Here is a 21,432-nt window from a genome sequence, read left to right on the forward strand (position 1 = left end):
TTATCAGTTGGGGGCTAACGTCCACTATATGCCTTGTGGGTCTCGGACTATAATGTGTTGGCATTGATGGAAAGCCTGTTACTTCGAAGATTATATTAAAAGGTAAACAATGAACTTTATTAACAATTTTTGTTATGTTCAATTTTTGTAGGTTGTTGAGGTGAATGTTAGAATTGAAGAACCTGGGAATAATAATATTCACCACAATGCATTCTATGCTGAAGAGACATTGCTTAGATCTGAACTGCAAGCGATGCGCGATATTAATCCCTTGTCTGCTCGCCACTGGATTGTAAGAAGATTTACCGACATATTTTTTTGAAATGGGATTTTGTTTTATGTTCTCACATGCAGAGTTTTAGATAAATGTTTTCAATTTTCTTTTCTTTTCTTTCTATTATATATATATATATATATATATATATATATTACATTTGAGGCCGTAGCTTGTGGGAGGGGATAGTCTTGCCAAGAACCCTTGATCTCCTAGTAACGTACATGGATTTTAGCCAACTGGGACAGCCCTTTTGACATAGTTGATTTATTTGTCTCTTCAATTTGAGGGGGTCATATTCATTGATTTTGCTACCGAGAAGTTGCTGATCCCACTTTTACATTTGCATATAGAAGGAAATGGTTAAAAGAAGCAAAGAGCAAGTGATGTTTACTTGATAGTGTAGAAGGGAAAAGAGGTTCTGCGCCCTCTATTCAAGAGTGCTGTGTGTCAGTGTGTGCTTGTGTTTGGAATCTTTCTTCTATTACAGGATGTTTCCCATGAATTCAATTAATTTGGGAACTTGTTTCTTGTGTGAACATCCTCTGTTCGAGAGGGAAATTAAATTCAAATCTACAATGATATAGTCTAGGTTGAAGAGGGTGTGGTCCACTTGCAGCAAGGATCTATTTCATTGTCTAGCTTTCTTTTGGTGGGAGTTCTACTGTTTTTCCTGGCAACCTTTTAGCAAAGTCAAATGCAATTGTCATCCATTTTTTCCAAGCATAAAGTGATTCCTATTTCTTGTGTTCAACCATTGACTTGGTTTCATGGGGATTGTAGGACTGATTTCACACCTTGAACCTCATATTTTCTTACTATGTCCCTTCTGAAATTCCTTGGTGTACAAGTACGAACTCTGGGATTGATGAGGGTCAACTGCTCTATAATTAAAATATGCTACACTTTATAATCTCTCTTTTAATTAATTAAATTTTGGGGTAAATTACACTTTGCCCCTTTTATGTTTGGTTACTTTCTCACTTTGACCCTTAAAGTTTGTTTTTTCCCACTTTGGCCCTTCATGTTTCAAGTTTTTCCCAGTTTACTCCTAAAGTTAATTTATGTTAAAAATTAGACAGAAAATGACATATTGACAATCACATGACATAAAAATATTTTATTATATATAACTCACATCTCTGACATAAACTTAAACCCCAATATAATAATATATTTTTTTATATTATTTTATAGTTATTATGGCATTTTCTATCTAATTTTGAATAGAAGTTAGCTTTAGGAGTATATTGGGAAAAACTTGAAACATAAAGGGCCAAAGTGGAAAAAAAAAAATTTGAAGTGCCAAAATGGGAAAGTGGTCAAACATAAAGGGGGCAAAGTGTAATTTACCCTAAATTTGGAGATAGCAACTTTGTTCCATGGTGTATAATTTAATAATTAATTACTTTCGGAGAAAATCCTTAATAAACTTTTATAGCAGAAAATCACAGGCATATTTGTTGTATAGTAATTGGCAATATTAGTTTATGAGTACAAAGAAGGGGATTAGGAAATTTTATACAACCAAGATTTGATGTTGTATGTACATTTATGAAAGTTCATTACCTTGAAAAATAATGCATGCAAGTCATATTTTTATGCTGGAAGTTCATACCTTGAAAAAAATCATAGAGAAACCTAATATTTTATAGTTATATTAGTTGATAATTTTTTTTATCTCCTAGATTACTAATTATTAAAGGGTCTACTTAAATGCCCATTTGCATGATGGGTAGGTTAAGATGCTTGTTAAAATTGGGCTGCCATTACCTCCGTTCTAAAGTTCTAAAGGATACATCTTCAATTAACATTGTTGCGGATACCGAAATGGTTTGATGAATTTTGTTGCCGCCTTCCTCCCTAGTGGAATTTTGAATCCTTCTGCTCTTGACTCTTAAGAAGGTGTTTTGCTCGGCAATTTTCTTTCCTTACTCTTGGTATCAAATTTATGTTTGTTACCAACAAATGCAAATTGCTTTCATGTTCATGCCGATCGTGCATTTCCTCACTTCTTGTATGGGGGGAATTAAATTGGATGGATTTATTTGGAGTCTACACAAATCTCAAATGTAGATATGTATATATATTCATATTATTCCCATTTTGGCATGGAATGTCGGGGTACCATCATGACATTCTTTGGTGTAATCATCAGTTCATTGAATTAGCTTATCTGTTTTCTTACAATTGTTGTGAGTGTGGCAGTGTTCAGGATTATCATGTTTGTGTTATAGCAGTGTTCATAATATTGTGATCTGTAACTTGCATTTGGTGTTTTTGCCATTGTGTTTGTTTGAATCTATAGGCCACTCTGCCGTTACAGTTATTTTAGTTTTGTTCTTACCCAAAACTACTTCATCTTTAATTTATGGGAGCCCAATATAGTGTTCACATGAGCAACTAGAGCCCTGATATTAGTAGCTGATATAATGATAACACCAATTATGTTTGAGATGTACCATTCTTATTTTTGTAGATGACATTCATGATAGTGTACTCAAACTTTTTTTACTTTCATTTATGTATTTATGGTTCATGCATTGACCTTTAATGTTCAAGTTTGTAAGTGTTATTTTTGCCTGTAATTTTTCTTAATGCATTCTAGTATGCAGGAATGGAGTTTGACTCTCTGTTCTCCTCTCCCCCCCCCCCCCCCCCCCCCCCCCCCCCGAATATGAAAAAGAGTGATTGGTAGTAACTTGTAGTTGCAAGCAAGCTGACGTAGAGTAGAGGGTTTATGCTTGTAATTTATTCGACAAAAATGCTTTGGAGCTTTAATAGCTCTAATGTGTGTGTGGGGCCCATTTGATGTGATGTTTTGGCCTTTTTTTTTTCTTTCTTTTTTTTTTTTTTTGATTTTCCACCCCACTAGAGCTCTAGTTTTATTAGTGGGATGTATCATTGTTTTTATTCAATTCATTATTCAGAACCATCTTGGGGGGCATGCATTCCTGCTATTCTTCTTCTTTTTGAAGCATTTGGGTTTCTTTTCTTAATTCTTGAGCTACAATTTTTAGTTGTTTTTTGACAGTGCATACCAATTTATATTTCAGGTCAGGAATACAAGAACTGTTAATAGGACTGGACAGCTGACAGGCTACAAGTTGATACCTGGTACAAACTGTTTGCCATTGGCAGGTCCTGAGGCTAAGTTTTTGAGAAGAGCTGCTTTCTTGAAGCATAATCTCTGGGTTACGCAGTATGCGCGTGGTGAGGATTTTCCTGGAGGAGAGTTTCCTAATCAGAACCCCCGTAATGGTGAGGGGTTGGCTACATGGGTTAAGCAAAATCGATCTCTGGAAGAAAATGATATCGTTCTCTGGTAAGTTCTTATATCATTTTCAATATATATATATATTGTTAAGGATCTGTTTTTTGTATATAATCTTGCGTTTTCTACATGTAGTGTTTTATACTTAGGTGAGTAAAATTATTTATTTAATGGAATTTAGATTTTATGAGTATGATCCTACACATGATAATTACAGCAAACTAGCCTTTAGATTTTAAGAATTTGACAGAATTAATGAAATGCTTCAGACTTTTCTGCATTGTCCCGCCTGTTATGACTCATGTTGTTGCAGGTATGTATTTGGAATCACACACGTTCCTCGGTTGGAAGATTGGCCTGTTATGCCAGTGGAGCGCATTGGTTTTGTGCTTCAGGTATGTATTTGGAATCAGACATGTTCCTCTTCTTTTAGTTCTGTGTTATAAAAAAAGATTGACCTAGGCATCAACTTCAATGTAGCGTAGCCAAGTTGTGCAAGGCACACAAAGGTGCAAGGCATAGAGAGGCGAATGCCTCAATTGTGTTTGATTTGTTGAAGATGCGATATCAATCCTTGGATTTAATGAAGTGCATTGTAATTTTATGCCTTGACATATTCTATCAAAGCCCCCCAAATAAATAGAAAGCCTCAACTAGTCAATAAAATGCAGATAAATGCATATGCTTTTTACATTTTGGCTTATGTTATGTTCATAAATAGAAAAAAGATCGCATCTGCAACTTCTGTACAACTATGATCAAATTCATTAGATGAATTGGGTTTTGATGCCTTCATTTATTTATTTTTTTGTATAAAGAAACTTGAAAGAAGTCGGTGTACACATTCTTCCAACTTAGCTGACGAGCACACTGAAATTTGGAACCGTCCCAGATTCTATTTTATTTTTTTCTTTCTCACTCTTGCTTTTATTTTGTTTAATTTATTTTTGGTTCTATATTCGTTGCGTGTGTATGAAAATGTATTTCAAGATTTCAACAAAATAGGGCTGTCTTGGGAACTTGGGAAAGGGGTACATTATTGATGAAGTGGTCTGTTTTGTTATCTTTGTAAATACTTTGTGATCAAAGGTTTACTAAAAAGAGACATTGTAGTTGGGAATCCCCTACTATATGCATAAAAACCTAACTCTTCCAATCAATAGAATCACAATTTCAGTTTAATAGAATTGAGAATTTTTTTCCTGCTTCTATTTTTATTTATTTTTTTAATTTTTTTTTTCCACTCTAGTTTCAATTGTACATCCCAATTGCCTTGTTTGATGCGTTTGGGAATTACTTGAACGGTTTTTAGGTTTAGAAACGAACTAGACTTGGAAGGAATGTCTAGCCTTGAAACAATATTGTTTGTTGGTTTCTAAGAGCTTAATTTGTTCTTCTACCTATTTATATTGGTTATGAAACATGTGTCAATATGTACATTCCAAAACCTTATTTATATATTAACATTTTTTTCTTTATTTTAAGCACAGTCTATTGATGGATATTGAATTGAATTCAAGATGATATAGTCATTGAATCTAAATTTATAGCATGTGCTTGTTTGACAACTTTCTAGTTCTATTTAAAAGAGTTGCATTCAGTTTAATTCCAGCATAACGGCCTCTAGACCTTCAATGCTGGTTGTTTAGAACTGCAATAGCATTGGAATTTTTTTTCGAGCTTTGATAGTTACTGATCCTGGTAGTGATGTTGCTTATGGGTGCAGCCACATGGGTTCTTTAACTGCTCTCCGGCAGTTGATGTCCCTCCTAATATGTGCGACTTGGATAGCAAAGACACTGATGTCAAAGACACCGGAGTAGCAAAGCCAATTCCGAATGGGTTGATAGCTAAGCTTTGAAGGGCTGTTCACTACCAAATGAATCGGGGTCGTTTTGTCAGCATTCTAGTGTTGTGTGTTGTCTTGGACAGAAAGTTGGGATTGAATATGTAAAAATGTTTTCTCGAGTGGTCGGTTCTTGTACATTTGTGGACATTCCTGAACTTCGTATTTCTGGTTTGGAGCTCGTCTGGTGTTTGGATGATTTGCTTGTCTTCTTTATGTTTTTTTTTCTTCTCTCTTTCATGTCTGAAATCAGCTACAGTGCTAGTAGCATTTTCCAAGTGACTAATCAAAAACAGTTGTAATTTATAGGAGGAATTTCAATCAAATCTGTCTGTTCAATTTTTATTTTTATTTTTTTTGATATGGCTTCTTGTTGCTATTGATAAATTTCTGTTTACAAATTAAGGTGAGTGCTCCAAGTTGGGTTTCTTCTTAGAAAAATGTTAAAAACCACCTGCTTAAGTTTTTTTGCTTTATTATGGTGGTGGTGTTGTTGATTGCGACAACTAATGGAGTTGTTTTTTTTCTTTTCTTTTTTTGTCGTTGTTGTGAACAGATCTAATTGTTGATGTTGTTGAGAAGGCCTCTTACCAAACTATTTCACCAGATCTGCTTGGGTAGAGCTTAACGGTGTTGATGTAGTTTGTCTGGGAGTAGGGTTGTAAATGAATCAAGCTGTTTATGGAAAAGTTCGGCTTGGCTCGTTAGTAAACGAGTCAAGCTCGAGTTCGCACAAGTTCAACTCGTTTATCTTTATTTAAATTATATAATAAATATATTATTTATATATTAAATAATATAAATAATATTTTTTACTTAAATAATATTAAAAAAAAATTTATGGAGCCTAGCCAAGCCAAGTTCGAGTTTCATTAATATTAACGAGTTGAGCTCAGCTCGATCTCAGTTCCTTATCAAGCTACTTATCAAGCTCGAGCTCAATAAAATGACTCGATAAGTAAACGAGCCGAGTTCAAACTCAGCAAAGCCCGACTCGACTCAGCTTAGTTCGTTTGCAATTCTACCTGAGAGGCTTCATATATATTATACACATCAGATATATTAGAATTCTTGAAAAAGTGGTTCATTTTCCTCCCCTTGGTAGAGACTCTCTCTCTCTCTTTCTTTCTGACTTTTTCTTCCAATAAATAATTTGAATTTTTTGTGGTGTTGTTATTGGGATCTATGATAGATAAAAATAAAAATTTAAACGGATAGAGTAAACAAACCTTGTTGAAATTTGACATATAAGAAAATTGGCTAGTGAATTTCAACAGAAAAGAAAAATAGGCTTATAGATAGGTACATATTTGAACAGATAAAAGAAGATTTGAATGGATAGAAATTTAGAAATTTCAACAAATAGATACGAATTTGGAAAGATAGTTAAACAATCTAAATAGATAGATATAAATTTGAATAGATAGGGAAAAAAGTTCAACAAATAGTCAAAAAAAAGTTAACAGATAAATAAATTAAGAGATAAAATTAAAAATAAAATGTCCTCCAGAATCAATAAAATAACTTTTCATTAAACTATTTTACAAAAGATGAATCTTTCATCAATAAAAAAATATCCACTAGACCTAGGGCTGCAAATGAGCTGAGTCAAACCGAGCCGAGCCGAGCTTTAGCATGTTTAGGCTTGTTTATTAAGATTTTAACGAACTCAAGCTCGAGCTCAAACTCAATAAAAATTTAACGAATCGAGCTCAAGCCGAGTTGACTTAGGCTTGACTCGAGCTCAAACTTGTTTACGAGCCTTAACGAGCTAAAAAATTTATAAATTCATACCTGCATATACGACTAAAGTTACAATTAAAACTTTGATTATACAATTATATATACAATATATATGAACATTCTAAAAAAAGTCAATAATTTATCAAAATAATAACATTTACTACCACTATTATATAATGGTACTATCTATAGTTAACTATTATTTAAATTTATATTTTTTTAAATATATAGATAATATATTTATCTTATTTTTTATACATATTTTTATATTATTTAATATATCAATAATAAATATTAATCGAGCCAGCTAACAAGCCGAGTTTTAGAATGTTTGAGCTTGTTTATTAAAAATTTAACGAGCTCGAGTTCAAGCTCAAAAGTAAAAAAAAAAAAATTACGAATCGAATTCAAACGAGCTCTTATTAGCCCAACTCAAATCTATTCACGAACGGCTCTATTCATTTGCAATCCTAAATCTAGACCTAATACCTTAAATAATTACTAGAGTGGATTGCCTTAAACAATTATTATAGTGGACTTTTCAACAACTTTTTTCACGCTTAATTGTGCTCGGCTAAACAAGAAGTTATTAGTTCGTTCAGAGGTAGTGTCACGAGACACTTCACATGTATTGTTATTGATAGAGAGAGTTAGGCTTATGATTTTATTTTAGATAATTAAAAAATATAAGAAGATATAATAATTTATCACTGATGAGGATTGCAATACTAGCCAATAATTTTTCCTGCTAAACTAGTTGACCTGGATTGATCGTGAATTGGTCCACGGTGGCGCTTCCAGCAAGTGTTCCGTCATTTGAAAAAAAAAAGAAAAAGGATTAAGGCATAGTTTGAGAAGTTGGTTTTGGTGTGTTAGGGGATAAAATAGTCACAAAAAATAAAATAGATTATTTTAGTTACAAAAAATAAAATATCAAATCTAACCCATAATCATTACACTCTTCTCTCACAAAAAAAGTCAAAAAGTCAAAAAATTCTTTCCAAACCAGGCTTTTTAGCTCCAGGCTAAAATAGTTAAAAAGTCAAAAAGTTAACCCACTTCTCAAACGGAGGCTAAAGTGTATTTGGTACGATATTTTAAAGGATTTTATAAAAAATTACAAAATTTTAAATTAGGAATAAATGAAAAAATGGTAAAAATAGCTCTATAATTGTTTATTTTTTTGACTTTTATTACAAAATATATATTATTGATCACTTATCTTTTAATATTCAAAGAATTAAAAGGGATAAATATTTAAATATAATATTTTGGTTAATTTAATCACTTATTTGCTGAAATATATACTTGTTTTTGTTTATTTTAATATTTATTCGTCATTTATATTAGTTTTAATCACTGAATCTTATTTACTGTAATTATGTTAAAAATATAATGCTAATTATATATTTTCAAAATCTTAAAAGAGGTACTTGTAATTTATCTTAAAAAATATTAGGAACATAAAATGGTCATAAAATGATTTACAAAAATTGTAGTAATAAAAAGTTGTGATATTCAAAATAAATATTAACTTATTATTATGATTATTTTTTTGTAACTTAATTTATATTTTAATTGTGTGGCCTTAACGCTAGAGGCTTTTCCTAAATTAAGCTAAAATAGCAACTTAATTCCCAAACTAGGCCTAGTTTGGACGGAATTCCCAAACTAGGCTAAAACGCTATTACAAATCACGCTTTCACTGTTTCCAGACGGAAAATTTGTGAAATAGTAAAAGTGTGGTTACAAACCACGCTTTTAAGGAAATTTCATATATACATAAAACGTGGTTAGAAAGTACACTTTTAATGAAAATTTGTTTTCTTCAGAAAACGTGGTTTGAAACCACGCTTTTACTGTGCTTATAATTAAAATTTTATTTTCTGAAGAAAACGTGGTTCCAAACCACGCTTTCACTGTGCATATTTGTTTTCTTAAGAAAACGTGATTTACAATCACGCTTTCATTGTTGAATGTAAAATCCGTGGTTAAATGAAAGCGTGGTTTGTAACCACGCTTTTACAACTTATATAAAAACTCCCAAGCCCCTTCATTTGCAATCACGTTTTTCACACTTACGTTTTTTCGACTCTCACTCTCGCTCTCCCTCTCCTTCTCCCTTTCCCTCTCCCCTCTGCTCTCAGACTCCCTCTCTGCTCTCACTCTCTGTCTCTCTGCTCTCTCTCCGTCTTGGGTTGCTCTCTCTCGCTGGTATGACATCTGTCTCTCTGTCTCATTTGAATTTTATGTGTTTACTGTGTTTGTGAAAATGTAAATGTGTGGTTTTGAATTGGTAAAATGCTGTGGTTTTGAATTGTGAAAATTTTCTAGGGTTTTCAATTGAATGTGAAATCATAAATTAGTGTTAGGGTTTTGAATTGTGAAATTAGAAATTAGGGTTAGGGTTTCAGAAATTAGGGTTTCGAATTTTGAATCGTGTCTATATTTTTTGCATTGTGAATTGTGAATCTGTCTATATTTTTTGAAATTAGGGTTTGGAATTTTGAATTGTGAATAAACCAACCTATATTTGTTGAATTGGAAATTTTATTTTTTGCTTATTAATAAAAGGAATTTTTTTTTTAATTAAGAATAAAATTATGAGAATTGAAATTCATATAATTGAGAATTGGTAATGTTATATTATGAAATTCATATAATTAAGAATTGAAATTCATATTATGAAATTCATATAACCGCTGATGCTTCTAGTTTATGAGAATTGGTAATTGAAATATATTTTTAATATCATTAAAAATTATTATTTGTCTTAATGATTTATTAAGACAAAAATTTATTATAAATGGAATAATCATTTATTATTATAAGGGAATAATGATTCTAGATGGGAGACTAAAAGATGACCATTTTTATGTCATTCAATCTCATTTCAATGACTAAATAAAACAAAAGGTATAAAATGACTAATTAAGTAATCAATCTTATAGTTTGATACATTTCTTATACATATTATAATTGTTGTTTTAGATATATTTTACAAATTATATATTTCTATTCGTAAATCAAAACATATCGGATAAATTACACTCACATCTCTTAAGATAATATCTTACAAATTTAACATAATCACACCGACCTCTTTAGACCGGGTTGAGTTCCACACGAACACTGTCCAAAATGTTCACAGACTTGGGTTGAGCTCTTAGACAGGCTAGGAAAGACATTGCTTCAACATCATCCAGGTATTAGATCTGTTGGAAAAAATGGTTTTTTTTTTGGTGACTTTAATTAAAGATTAAAGTGGGTCCCAACCATCTATTGTGAATGGCCAAAAACCATTGAGATTTGAATGAAAAATTACCTCATGAAGTTAGCTTCATGGAAAAAAGGTAATGAAGTTTGTAACTCCTGCATTAATGGGGTTTGTAACTCCTACATTAATGGGGTTTGTAACTCCTGCCTTTATTGCAGAGGTTAATGGTGCATTATGAACAGCCATAAAGGCTGGAGGCTCTTCCTCTCTCCCCTATACATGTATAAATTGAGACCCTCCTATCAAGTCTCAAACACAGAAATTTTTACTTCCATTTTCACAAGTCAGTTTGCCTGAAAGTTCCTACAGTGAGAGAGTGCTGCCACTGTTTTGTTCGCTATGCTAGACAGAGAGTGCTTCTGCCATAGTTTGGTTTTGACCGTCGTATCCTGGGAGACAGACGCCGGGATTCCTCAAGCACTCGACCAGTGAGGCGGCGAGATCTGTTTTAAGGAAACTACTTCCGTGCAGGCTTCGGTTTCGTCTCTTTACTCTTTTATTGTTTTGTGTATTTCTGTTGAAATTTAGTTGTAATTATTAGCTTGTGTTCTAGTATATATATAATTTGATTTCTTCATAAATCTATTTGTTTAATTTCAAAATTTGAACAACAAGCTTAAAACAGATTTCTCATGTATGTTTTCCTATGAAATTGATCGAATAGATTTATATATTTGTATAATGTTACTAGGAACTGTTGCGGAATTGCTCCCTATTTCAATTATGCAATGTGATTCTCTAATTGTTTAGTTTAATTAGAATGCTCTATCATAATTTGTATACTTAATTGTATTACTCTGATCTTATTTTATGAGTATGGTTCATCATTCCCCTTCTATGATTTGCATGAATTTTAAGGTTATAAAATATAATTTATTGATGTTGTAATTTTGACATGCTAATTCTATTCTATTCTATTCTAGGTTTTAATTTGTTACATGCTAATTATTTTCTAGACTGGATTACATGATTTAATCTTTAGAATTTTTGCATGTTAATGGTTGAATGGTTATATACTTGAAGTGCTTGGTTATTAGTTTATTACATATAAACAATTCAAATTATTTACATAAACCGCATGCTACTTATTTGGTTTCATCCTATATGTCTAATGTTGCATATGTATATTTTGATTTTGCATGCTTCTAGCTTTGCTATCTAATTTGCGTGTGAAATTGCTTCTAGTTTTCTAGAGTTATACACATAAGTTATTTCCATGAATAGTGTGTGATTTAATTGGATGAATTAAAGTTTGAATTAAATGTAGTTCTTTGGAGTTATAAAATTTGTGTAACTTGCCTATATTTATTTACATGGTTATTGTGAATTAAATTCTTATATAATTTATGGCAATTAATTTTTTAATTTAATGTAGAAGTTATAAGGTTTTGTAACTTGTATAGTATCTTAATTCCTTAGTTATTTTGCTATTCTATGATTTGCTAGAAGGTTAAATAATATTTGATTGTATGTACAATTGCTTTATATTATGTTGTCGTTTTCTACTAACTCTCTTTGTAAGCATACCTAAGCGTAGAAAGGAATTGTATGGACTACTTATAATCCTCAATTGGATTGGTTATTTTTCTTTATGTTTGAAGAAATTTTTTACTTGAGATTTAGTTGGTTTGTTTACCAATTTGTAGTAGCAAGTTGTATTTGCTTATTAGACGCATTTTATATGCATGTATTTGGTTATAGCAATTTTAAATTGTTTGCAAGTTTAAATTGCTTGTACGTTTGTTCTTTATAAGAATGAAGTTGAGAATCAAGTAGGCCGCAAGATTAAGGTTTTAAGAAGTGATCGTGGTGGTGAGTATGAATCACCGTTTATTGAGATTTGTGCTCAATCCGGGATTATCCACCAAACCACGGTGCCTTATTCTCCTCAATCAAATGGGGTTGCTGAACGGAAGAATAGGACGCTAAAGGAAATGATGAATGCAATGTTGATAAGTTCTGGATTGCCACAGAACATGTGGGGGGAAGCAATTCTCTCTGCAAATTACATTCTGAATAAAGTATCCCGGAAGAAGGTGGACAAGACGCCATATGAGTTATGGAAAGGCGTTAAGCCTTCGTATAAATTCTTACGAATGTGAGGGTGTCTTGCAAAAGTGGCAATTCCTACACCCAAACGGGTTAGGATAGGCTCGAAATCCGTAGATTGTATATTCATTGGTTATGCACATAATAGTAGTGCATATCGGTTTCTTGTACATAAGTCTGAAATTCCAGACATACACAGGAATACCATTATGGAGTCAAGGAATGCATGTTTCTTTGAAGGCATTTTTCCTTGCCGAACCCATGAAAGGGTTCCAAGGTCTTTGGAGAAATTTGATGAGCTTGCTAGTGAGGATGCTCATGTTGATGATTCAGGTGATGATCAAATTGAGGTTTTAGATGAGCCCAGAAGGAGTAAAAGGGCTAGGATATCCAAATCTTTTGGTCCAGACTTCTTAACTTATATGGTTGAGAACAAACCTCAAACTTTCCACGAAGCTGTGACTTCTCCTGATAGTCCATTATGGAAAGAAGCGATCAAAAGTGAGATTGACTCCATCTTGCAGAACCACACCTGGGAGTTGGTAGATTTACCTCCAGGTTGTAAGCCTTTAGGCTGCAAATGGATTTTTAAAAGAAAGATGAAGGCCGATGGGTCTATTGACAAGTATAAGGCGAGGTTCGTTATCAAAGGGTACAGGCAACGAGAAGGCCTGGATTACTTTGATACGTACTCACCTGTTACTAGGATAACATTCATTCGGATGGTGATTGCGATTGCTGCTTTGCGCAATCTAGAAATTCACCAGATGGATGTAAAGACAGCTTTCTTAAATGGAGATTTGAATGAAGAAATCTACATGGAGCAACCTGAAGGATTTTCAGCTCCAGGGCAAAGCAGGAAAGTTTGTAAACTTGTCAAATCTTTGTATGGTTTGAAGCAAGCGCCTAAACAATGGCATGAGAAGTTTGACAACGCAATGTTGTCAAATGGGTTTAGAATCAACGAATGTGACAAGTGTGTTTATGTCAAAAACACTGACAGAGGTTATGTCATTTTGTGTCTATATGTTGATGATATGCTCATTATAGGTAGTAACGATGAAATGATCAAAACTACCAAGAAGTTGTTAAACTTTAGGTTTGACATGAAGGATATGGGCATTGCAGATGTTATTCTGGGAATTAAGATTACCAGAATCTCTGACGGAATTGTACTATCTCAGTCTCATTATGTTGATAAGATACTTGAGAAGTTTAGTGGATTAGATACGAGTGTGTCATCGACACCTGTAAACTTAAGTCTACATTTTACCAAGAATAATAATGAAAGTGTCTCGCAGTTAGAATATTCTCGGATAATTGGAAGTTTAATGTATCTAATGAGTTGTACTAGGCCGGATATAGCTTACTCGGTTAGCAGGCTTAGTAGATACACAAGTAATCTCGATGCTTCTCATTGGAAGGGTATTGTGCGCGTGTTAAGGTATTTACGCTACACTCGGGATTATGGGCTGCATTATACTCGATATCCAGCGGTGCTTGAAGGCTATAGTGACGCAAATTGGATATCAGATATAAAGGACGCAAAGTCCACTAGTGGATATGTGTTCACTCTTGGTGGAGCAACGGTGTCTTGGAAATCTTCCAAACAAACGTGTATATCTAGATCAACGATAGAATCAGAGTTTATTGCTTTGGATAAAGCAATGGAAGAAGCTGAATGGCTTTGCCATTTCCTTGAAGATATTCCAAGTTGGTCCAAACCTGTGCCTGCTATTTGTATTCATTGTGATAGTCAATCTGCAATTGGTAGGGCACAGAGTAATATGTATAATGGAAAGTCTAGACATATCCGTCGTAGACATAATTCCATACGACAACTACTCTCGAATGGAGTTGTCTCTATAGACTATGTAAAGTCTAAGGATAACATTGCGGATCCGCTAACCAAAGGGTTAAGTCGAGTGTTAGTCGAAACGTCGTCAAAAGGAATGGGGTTGAGGCCTTTGGAAGTTACCGGAATGGAAACCCAACCTAGTTGACTGGAGATCCCAAGATCTAGGTTCAATGGGACAACCTAATTGCGTGTAACGGTGGTATGTCACTGAGGAGGTTAAACCTCCAGCTATCCCTTCTATCAGTGATACCTGCAAGTGTAGAGGTTAAGCTGAGCTTTTAATGACTCTTATGTGTTAAGCTGTTGAGCTAAGTATTGCAGGATACTTTAGTAGAGTCACCTATGTGAGTGTGAAGTGGGGCCGCTTCTAGAAGAATTGGGAGGCCAAGATTCTTTGAAACCACTCGCTGAACCAGGCTAGTGTCTAGGGCCACACAGGGCACACCAGTGAGAACAAAATGGTGGTAGGAGTAATTCCCGTGTGAGATCTATTGTCTCAGTTTACATAAACGGCAGAGCAGTTCAAGATGTCTTATTCACTGATCAGCCAGTAAACTCGATAGGTTTTCACTGGGAGATGTTCAAAGCCAAAAGCTACCTTCTCTAATGTCGGGGTTAGTCCGTTGTACTCTCTCTCAGAGTCATTATTGTTGAACGGTGTTCGTTTGTTGAGTCATTCGGTCAATTTTTATTCATGTGGGGGATTGTTGGAAAAAATGGTTTTTTTTTTTGTGACTTTAATTAAAGATTAAAGTGGGTCCCAACCATCTATTGTGAATGGCCAAAAACCATTGAGATTTGAATGAAAAATTACCTTATGAAGTTAGCTTCATGGAAAAAAGGTAATGAAGTTTGTAACTCCTGCATTAATGGGGTTTGTAACTCCTACATTAATGAGGTTTGTAACTCCTGCCTTTATTGCAGAGGTTAATGGTGCATTATGAACAGCCATAAAGGCTGGAGGCTCTTCCTCTCTCCCATATACATGTATAAATTGAGACCCTTCTGTCAAGTCTCAAACATAGAAATTTTTACTTCCATTTTCACAAGTCAGTTTGCCTGAAAGTTCCTACAGTGAGAGAGTGCTGCCACTGTTTTGTTCGCTATGCTAGACAGAGAGTGCTTCTGCCGTAGCTGGTTTTGACCGTCGTATCCTGGGAGACAGACGCCGGGATTCCTCAAGCACTCGACCAGTGAGGCGGCGAAATCTGTTTTAAGGAAACTGCTTCCGTGCAGGCTTCGGTTTCGTCTCTTTACCCTTTTATTGTTTTGTGTATTTCTGTTGAAATTTAGTTGTAATTATTAGCATGTGTTCTTGGTATATATATAATTTGATTTCTTCATAAATCTATTTGTTTAATTTCAAAATTTGAACAACAGGATCATCTCTATTAGATCATCTCTATTAAAAAGAGAAAAAATATTTACAAACTTTGTTGAATTGAGAGGAAGAAAAACAAAAGATTCTGAAAAAGTCAAGTGTATAAAAAATGAGGATTCGAGGGTATTAGTGAAGGATGAGGATATTATGTAAAGGTGAAAATGTTATTTTCAGAAAATGTTAAATGAAAAACATTTAGAAACTTTAGGAGAGAAATGTGGTAGCATTGATGGAACTAGAGAGTATAAGTTTTGTCATGTAATAAAGGAGTTTGAAGTGGAATTTATATTGAAGAGGATGAAATTAGGTAAAGCATTGGGATTGGATTGTATTCTTATTGTTGACATTGAAAATGCTTAGCTCTTGGTTAACAAAATTATTTGATAAGATTCTAATGATTAAGAAAATGTATGACGAGTGGAGAAAAAGTATATTTGTACCTATATATAAAAATAAAGGAAATATCTAAAATTGCAACAATTATAGATGTGTTGATGATTCATAAAATGATTGTAATAGAGGGTAATTGTTAGTTAATTAGTTTGGATTTATGCTAGGCCAATCAATTGTGGAAACCATATATTTACTAAGTAGATTAATGAAAAAGTGAAAAGAGAAGAGGGGTTTTCATATAGTTTTTATAGATTTAGAAAAAAAAACCTTACGATACGTTGCTTAGAGATATAATATAGTGGGTGTTAGAGAGAAAAAAAATGTAACCAATGAGTATATTGATGTGATAAAAATATGTATAATGAGGTTGTGACTACAATTAGTTCACCTGTTGGAGAAGCTAGTGAATTTTCAATCATTGTAGGACCTATACCAGAGGTAAGCTGAGTCCTTACTTATTTGCCATAGTCATGGATGAATTAAGTAAACACAATTAGGATGATGTCCCATGGTATACGTTGTTCGCAAATGATATTGTTCTAGTGGATGAAGCTAAGGGAGGAATTAACACTAAAAGTTTGGAGATAATCATTTGAGTCAAAAGGGTTTAAAATTAGTAGCTAAATTGAATATGTAACTTTAGTAACAATGGAAGTAAAAATAATAGAGAAGTGATCCAGAGAATCTAAGGGTGGGCATCGTGTTTGTGTTGTGTCATGTCATCTCAAATTCGTGTCAGAATTCTCTTAACACTAACACAATATTATTATTATTATTATTATTATTATTATTATTATTATTATTATTATTATTATTATTTTGTGTTATTGTGTCATGTTATTTGGATTCATGTTTGATTCGTGCCATATTAACGTATCATGCTAAAAAATCGTTGTAATTAAAAATACTAAGTGTATGGAAAGATTAACGTTTTTTCCTAAGTTAAATTTTATGAAACTAATCTCTACTAAATGAAATTATTAAAAAAAATAATAATTAATTTTGACTCTATTTTATTAAAAAAAATATTTTTATTGACTTCAAAATAATAAATGAAAAGATCATGTTCTCTCAAATAAAAGACAAAATGACTATATTAACCTCAAAATACTATTTTACGTATTTTCTTTATTTAATTGTGTAGGTTACATGAGAGATTTAAACATTTCTGGCATCCTTCAATTAAAATAATATTAAAATTTGTAACTAATTATCTATTAAATGGGTTATCTGTGTCAATTTCATATTATGCAGGTTTGACATAACCCTATTTATTTATCATGTTATTATATACTGTCATATTTGTGTTTGTGTTGAAAATGTTCAACCCTAACCCCTAACTTCATGTACGATTCATGTTGTGTTAGAAATTCCCACATGTAATAGAATCAAAGTAGGTTCAAGTGGAGTGCCTTTGGCATATTAAGTGATCAATGATGCTAACAAAATTGAAAAGAAAAATTTATAAAACAATTGTAAGACCAATGATACTTTGCAGTTCACATAATATTGGACAATTAAGAAACAACAAGCTCATGAAATGAGTGTAGTTAAGATGAGGATGCTTAGGTCGGTGTTTGGTAAGTTTTGGACAGAGAGAAATAGAAATGAATATACATTAAATGGTAGGAGTAGCACCAATTGAAAATATGTTGAGAGAGAACAAACTAAGATGGTTTGGTATGTACAATGAAGACTAGCAGATGAAATGGTAGAGAAGAATGTGATAGGATCACCGTAAAAGGAAATGTTAGGGGAAGACATAAATTGACTTGGGATGTGATAGTAAAAAAATTAAACGAATTTATTTAATTTAACCGAGCATATAGCTTTTAATAGTACGAAATGACGAAAAAAGGATTCACGTATCGTAGCTCACTTGATTGGGACATAAAGCTTTAGTTTCGTTTGGTTTATTTATATTTTTTCAAAAAAATCAAAAAATAATTAAAAAAATCAAACCAAACCGCTATATCATGTATTGTTTTTAATATACATTCAATAAAATTAATAATTTTTATAAAAAATATTAACTTTGATATTAGAATAATTTGAAGACATTTCATCATAAAATACTAACATTTAATTTTATAATTTTGTAATAAAAATTTTAAAAAATAATAGCATTATAGTAGAAATTAAAATTTCCTCACAAAACTTAAGAAAATTTGAAAAAATTTTTGACATGGGTATTGAACGAAGGGACTCATCGCCACTTTCGCTTTGTGATTGTCCACCACCATTGAAAAGGAAAATATTAACATTATGTTTTAATAATTTTATTTTGATTTATATAATTAGAAGTCATTATTAATTGCACCGTGCCTTCAGGCACGGCCATACACTAGTTATAATATATGCATCAAAAGAGTCTTAAAACATTCTAATTAATAGTCCATAGAAATTTCCGGATTTATGAAGGAAAAAAAAAAATGCCACTTTGATGGGTAAGCCTGTGTTTCATAATATCAAATAATTGCTACGGATGGCCCACTAGATTGACATGGATAACTATCCAAAATTTACTACATACATTTAACCACCAACATAAATTTTCTCTCTATTTTTTGGCCATTATAAATTATCTCTCTATTTTTTTTTTGTAAGTTTAAGAAAAAAAAAAGAAAATAAATTAATTTTTTTTCTTACTTTTTAGAACAAGCCAAAATGAGCTTTTTGTTTGAATTTCATAACAAAGCCTCTATGACCTCTAAAAAGTGGATGAGGGTTACTATTTCACATAGAAAATAACTTTGTCATTAAGGTCCCTAATGGCACAAGTTTGAGCAAATCAAATTAACTTATCTTTAATTGTCCATAAATCTGAAGAATTGGATCACCAGTTTTAAAAAATTAAAAACAATGTTTGAAACCTCTATTTTATATTGTCCAAATCAATCGAGTTATTTCAACTCAATGAAAAAAATAATAATTTCATACAAAACTTACACTATGATTTAAGATGTTTGTATGACTTGTCCAATTTTGTCCAATCTCACTGAATAAAAAAAATACTTGATAGAATGAAGTGTTTTTTAAATGTGTGATATATCTGTCTACTTTATCAAAATACTAAAAAATAGATCAAGATTTATGAAAAGAAAACAAAATAGTATTTTTAAAATTGGTCTCACTTACATGCGTACGATTAAATCATTGCCTAAATTAACGATTGTGTAGAGTCATTATTATTTATTTATTTATTTTGAGTGAATGCCTTTTAAAAATTGATCATATTGAGGGAGGGAGGCCCTTGCCGCAATGGTAAGGTTGTTTTATTATGCTGATAATAATATAAAATAAAATAAATCTATTATAATTCGAGTGTTATGGATTCAAATCATAGAAATAATGGGTTTGTTTGGTTTGTTTTTCATAAAAAATTTTCAAGAGTAATCAAACTAAACAATTTTTTTCAAAAAAAATCTCAAAATTTTGTTTGGTTACCTACTTTTCAAAATAACTTTCTCTCTCATACACATCAAATCAATCACTTTTTGTAAAACTGTCTCCCCAAAACAATTTTCCACAACCATTTTTGAAAGAAGGCAAATCAAATAAGTTTTTGTACTTTTTATCTGAAAAACTCCTCTACAAACACAAACCAAACACGCCGTCTCTAGATACTGAATAATGCGCATGCATATATCTGATCTTCCTCTAAACTCTGCCATGACTGTAATCTTTGGAATTGTCCCTTTACAGATCTTGTAAATCAAAATGGGTCACTAGCTAAAAATCTTGTAATTTTGTTATAAACAAACAAAATTGATCATAAAATTGAATACAATTACATATATACGCATAAAATTTTATAGAGTTTGTTACTATTTTGAAAATTTTTATCCATCTATATACATTTTGTGTACAGTTCTATAACCATTTTTGTATTTTTAGACTTATTCAAAATCTGAAGTTATTGCTGCTATGTGATTCAAAATTTCTTTTTGGCCACTAATTCAATAAACATTTTTGTATATGACATCTATACATGTGTATGAATTCCAAAAAGGATCATATGAACAAAGCATATCTAACCTCAAAAAGAATGAGAGTAAAAAAAGACCAATGACAACAAAGAATTAAGACAAGAAGTATAGTTATTTTGATGTTTTTTATCAATTAAGACAAGAGAGCAATGACAACAAAGAACCTTCATGCAGAAAAGATAAGAGTCTCCACATAGGAAGTAAATAAAAACTTCACGTAGAGATGAAATCCCAGCTGTTGTTTTATACGAATAAAAATAAGTGAGAAAAAATGAGAAAATAAACACTAATAAACAAATTGAGACACAAATAAAAATGTGACAAAATATAAATTGAAGTAATGTTTCACTTCTACAGTTCTTTTTACCCTGGAAAATATAAATTGACAAAAATGAGAGGGCTGGTTTTTATAGGAAAATGTCACTTATGATATAAATGTCACTTATAGAAAAATATAAATTGTCTTTTGACTCCCACAACTTCCTTTCACCAAGTGTCCGCCTAAACAAATTCAAATAACGAACACAAAAATAAAAACAGGTTAATTTACAAAAATCAAATCAACACTGAAATATTATCAAAACAAAGAAGAAGAAACATGGAAAAAGAAAAATTTACATTTACCGTGCACAAGAGCATGATATTAATCGTAATAAATAATGAAAAAAGTAGAACACAGGAGTTCCATAGATAGTTATGTCCAAACAAACCAACATTCTTTATGTGTTGTAAGCTTTTTTTTTTTAAAGTTAAAAAATTCAAAACATAAGGTTTATTTTAACTCATATTTTAATTAAAAAATGAATAATGATTGTTGGATTACAATTAATGATTACTTAAATAAAGTTATTGCCTCACAAGTACTTGAAATTGAATGATTTAAAATTCATATAATTATTTTAGAAGTAAAATTCGATATATGTATATTGTTGATATTTTAATGTTTATTGTTTCACTGAAGTAAGTATACGGCAACTGTTCCAATTATCTTCCACTGGGAGGGAAACATAATTCGAGATCCCGATGAAAGTGTGTCATATGATGCTGAGCTGAAAGGGATATATGTGGTGCAACTTGGCACCACGCTTAGCAATTTGGAGGAGATGTTTATGTCTAAGGTGGCAAGTTACGGGGAAACTGTTCGATTGATCTTCAAATGTAGATATCCTTATCGCCAGTGACAAGCAATCAGCAAATACAAAATATTACCGATCAATGACGATGAGGCGTTGAACACCGTATTAAGTATCGGTGGAAGTTTCCAACCACCAAATTGTTTGGAAGCGTACATTGATAAAGAGGTTGTACACAATGTCTCGAATATGACACATATGGATTCTCGTCCGTT

The 21,432-nt window shown here is 32.1% G+C and overlaps 1 protein-coding gene across 1 annotated transcript in view; it reads left to right on the forward strand.

Moving 5' to 3' along the window:
* LOC114322945 (diamine oxidase [copper-containing] 1, peroxisomal) overlaps positions 1-5,739 on the forward strand; it is an 11,827-nt gene extending 6,088 nt beyond the window's left edge. Inside the window, exons 9-12 of the mRNA XM_028270411.2 lie at positions 152-292; positions 3,331-3,599; positions 3,862-3,943; positions 5,275-5,739. Coding sequence (XP_028126212.1) covers positions 152-292; positions 3,331-3,599; positions 3,862-3,943; positions 5,275-5,409 — 627 coding nt within the window. The 3' untranslated portion in view covers positions 5,410-5,739. The remainder of the gene's footprint in view (positions 1-151; positions 293-3,330; positions 3,600-3,861; positions 3,944-5,274) is intronic.
* The last annotated feature ends 15,693 nt before the right edge of the window (positions 5,740-21,432 follow it).

Source organism: Camellia sinensis, chromosome 4 (assembly GCF_055761805.1).
Source record: "Camellia sinensis isolate YWXY chromosome 4, ASM5576180v1, whole genome shotgun sequence".
Taxonomy (NCBI): domain Eukaryota; kingdom Viridiplantae; phylum Streptophyta; class Magnoliopsida; order Ericales; family Theaceae; genus Camellia; species Camellia sinensis.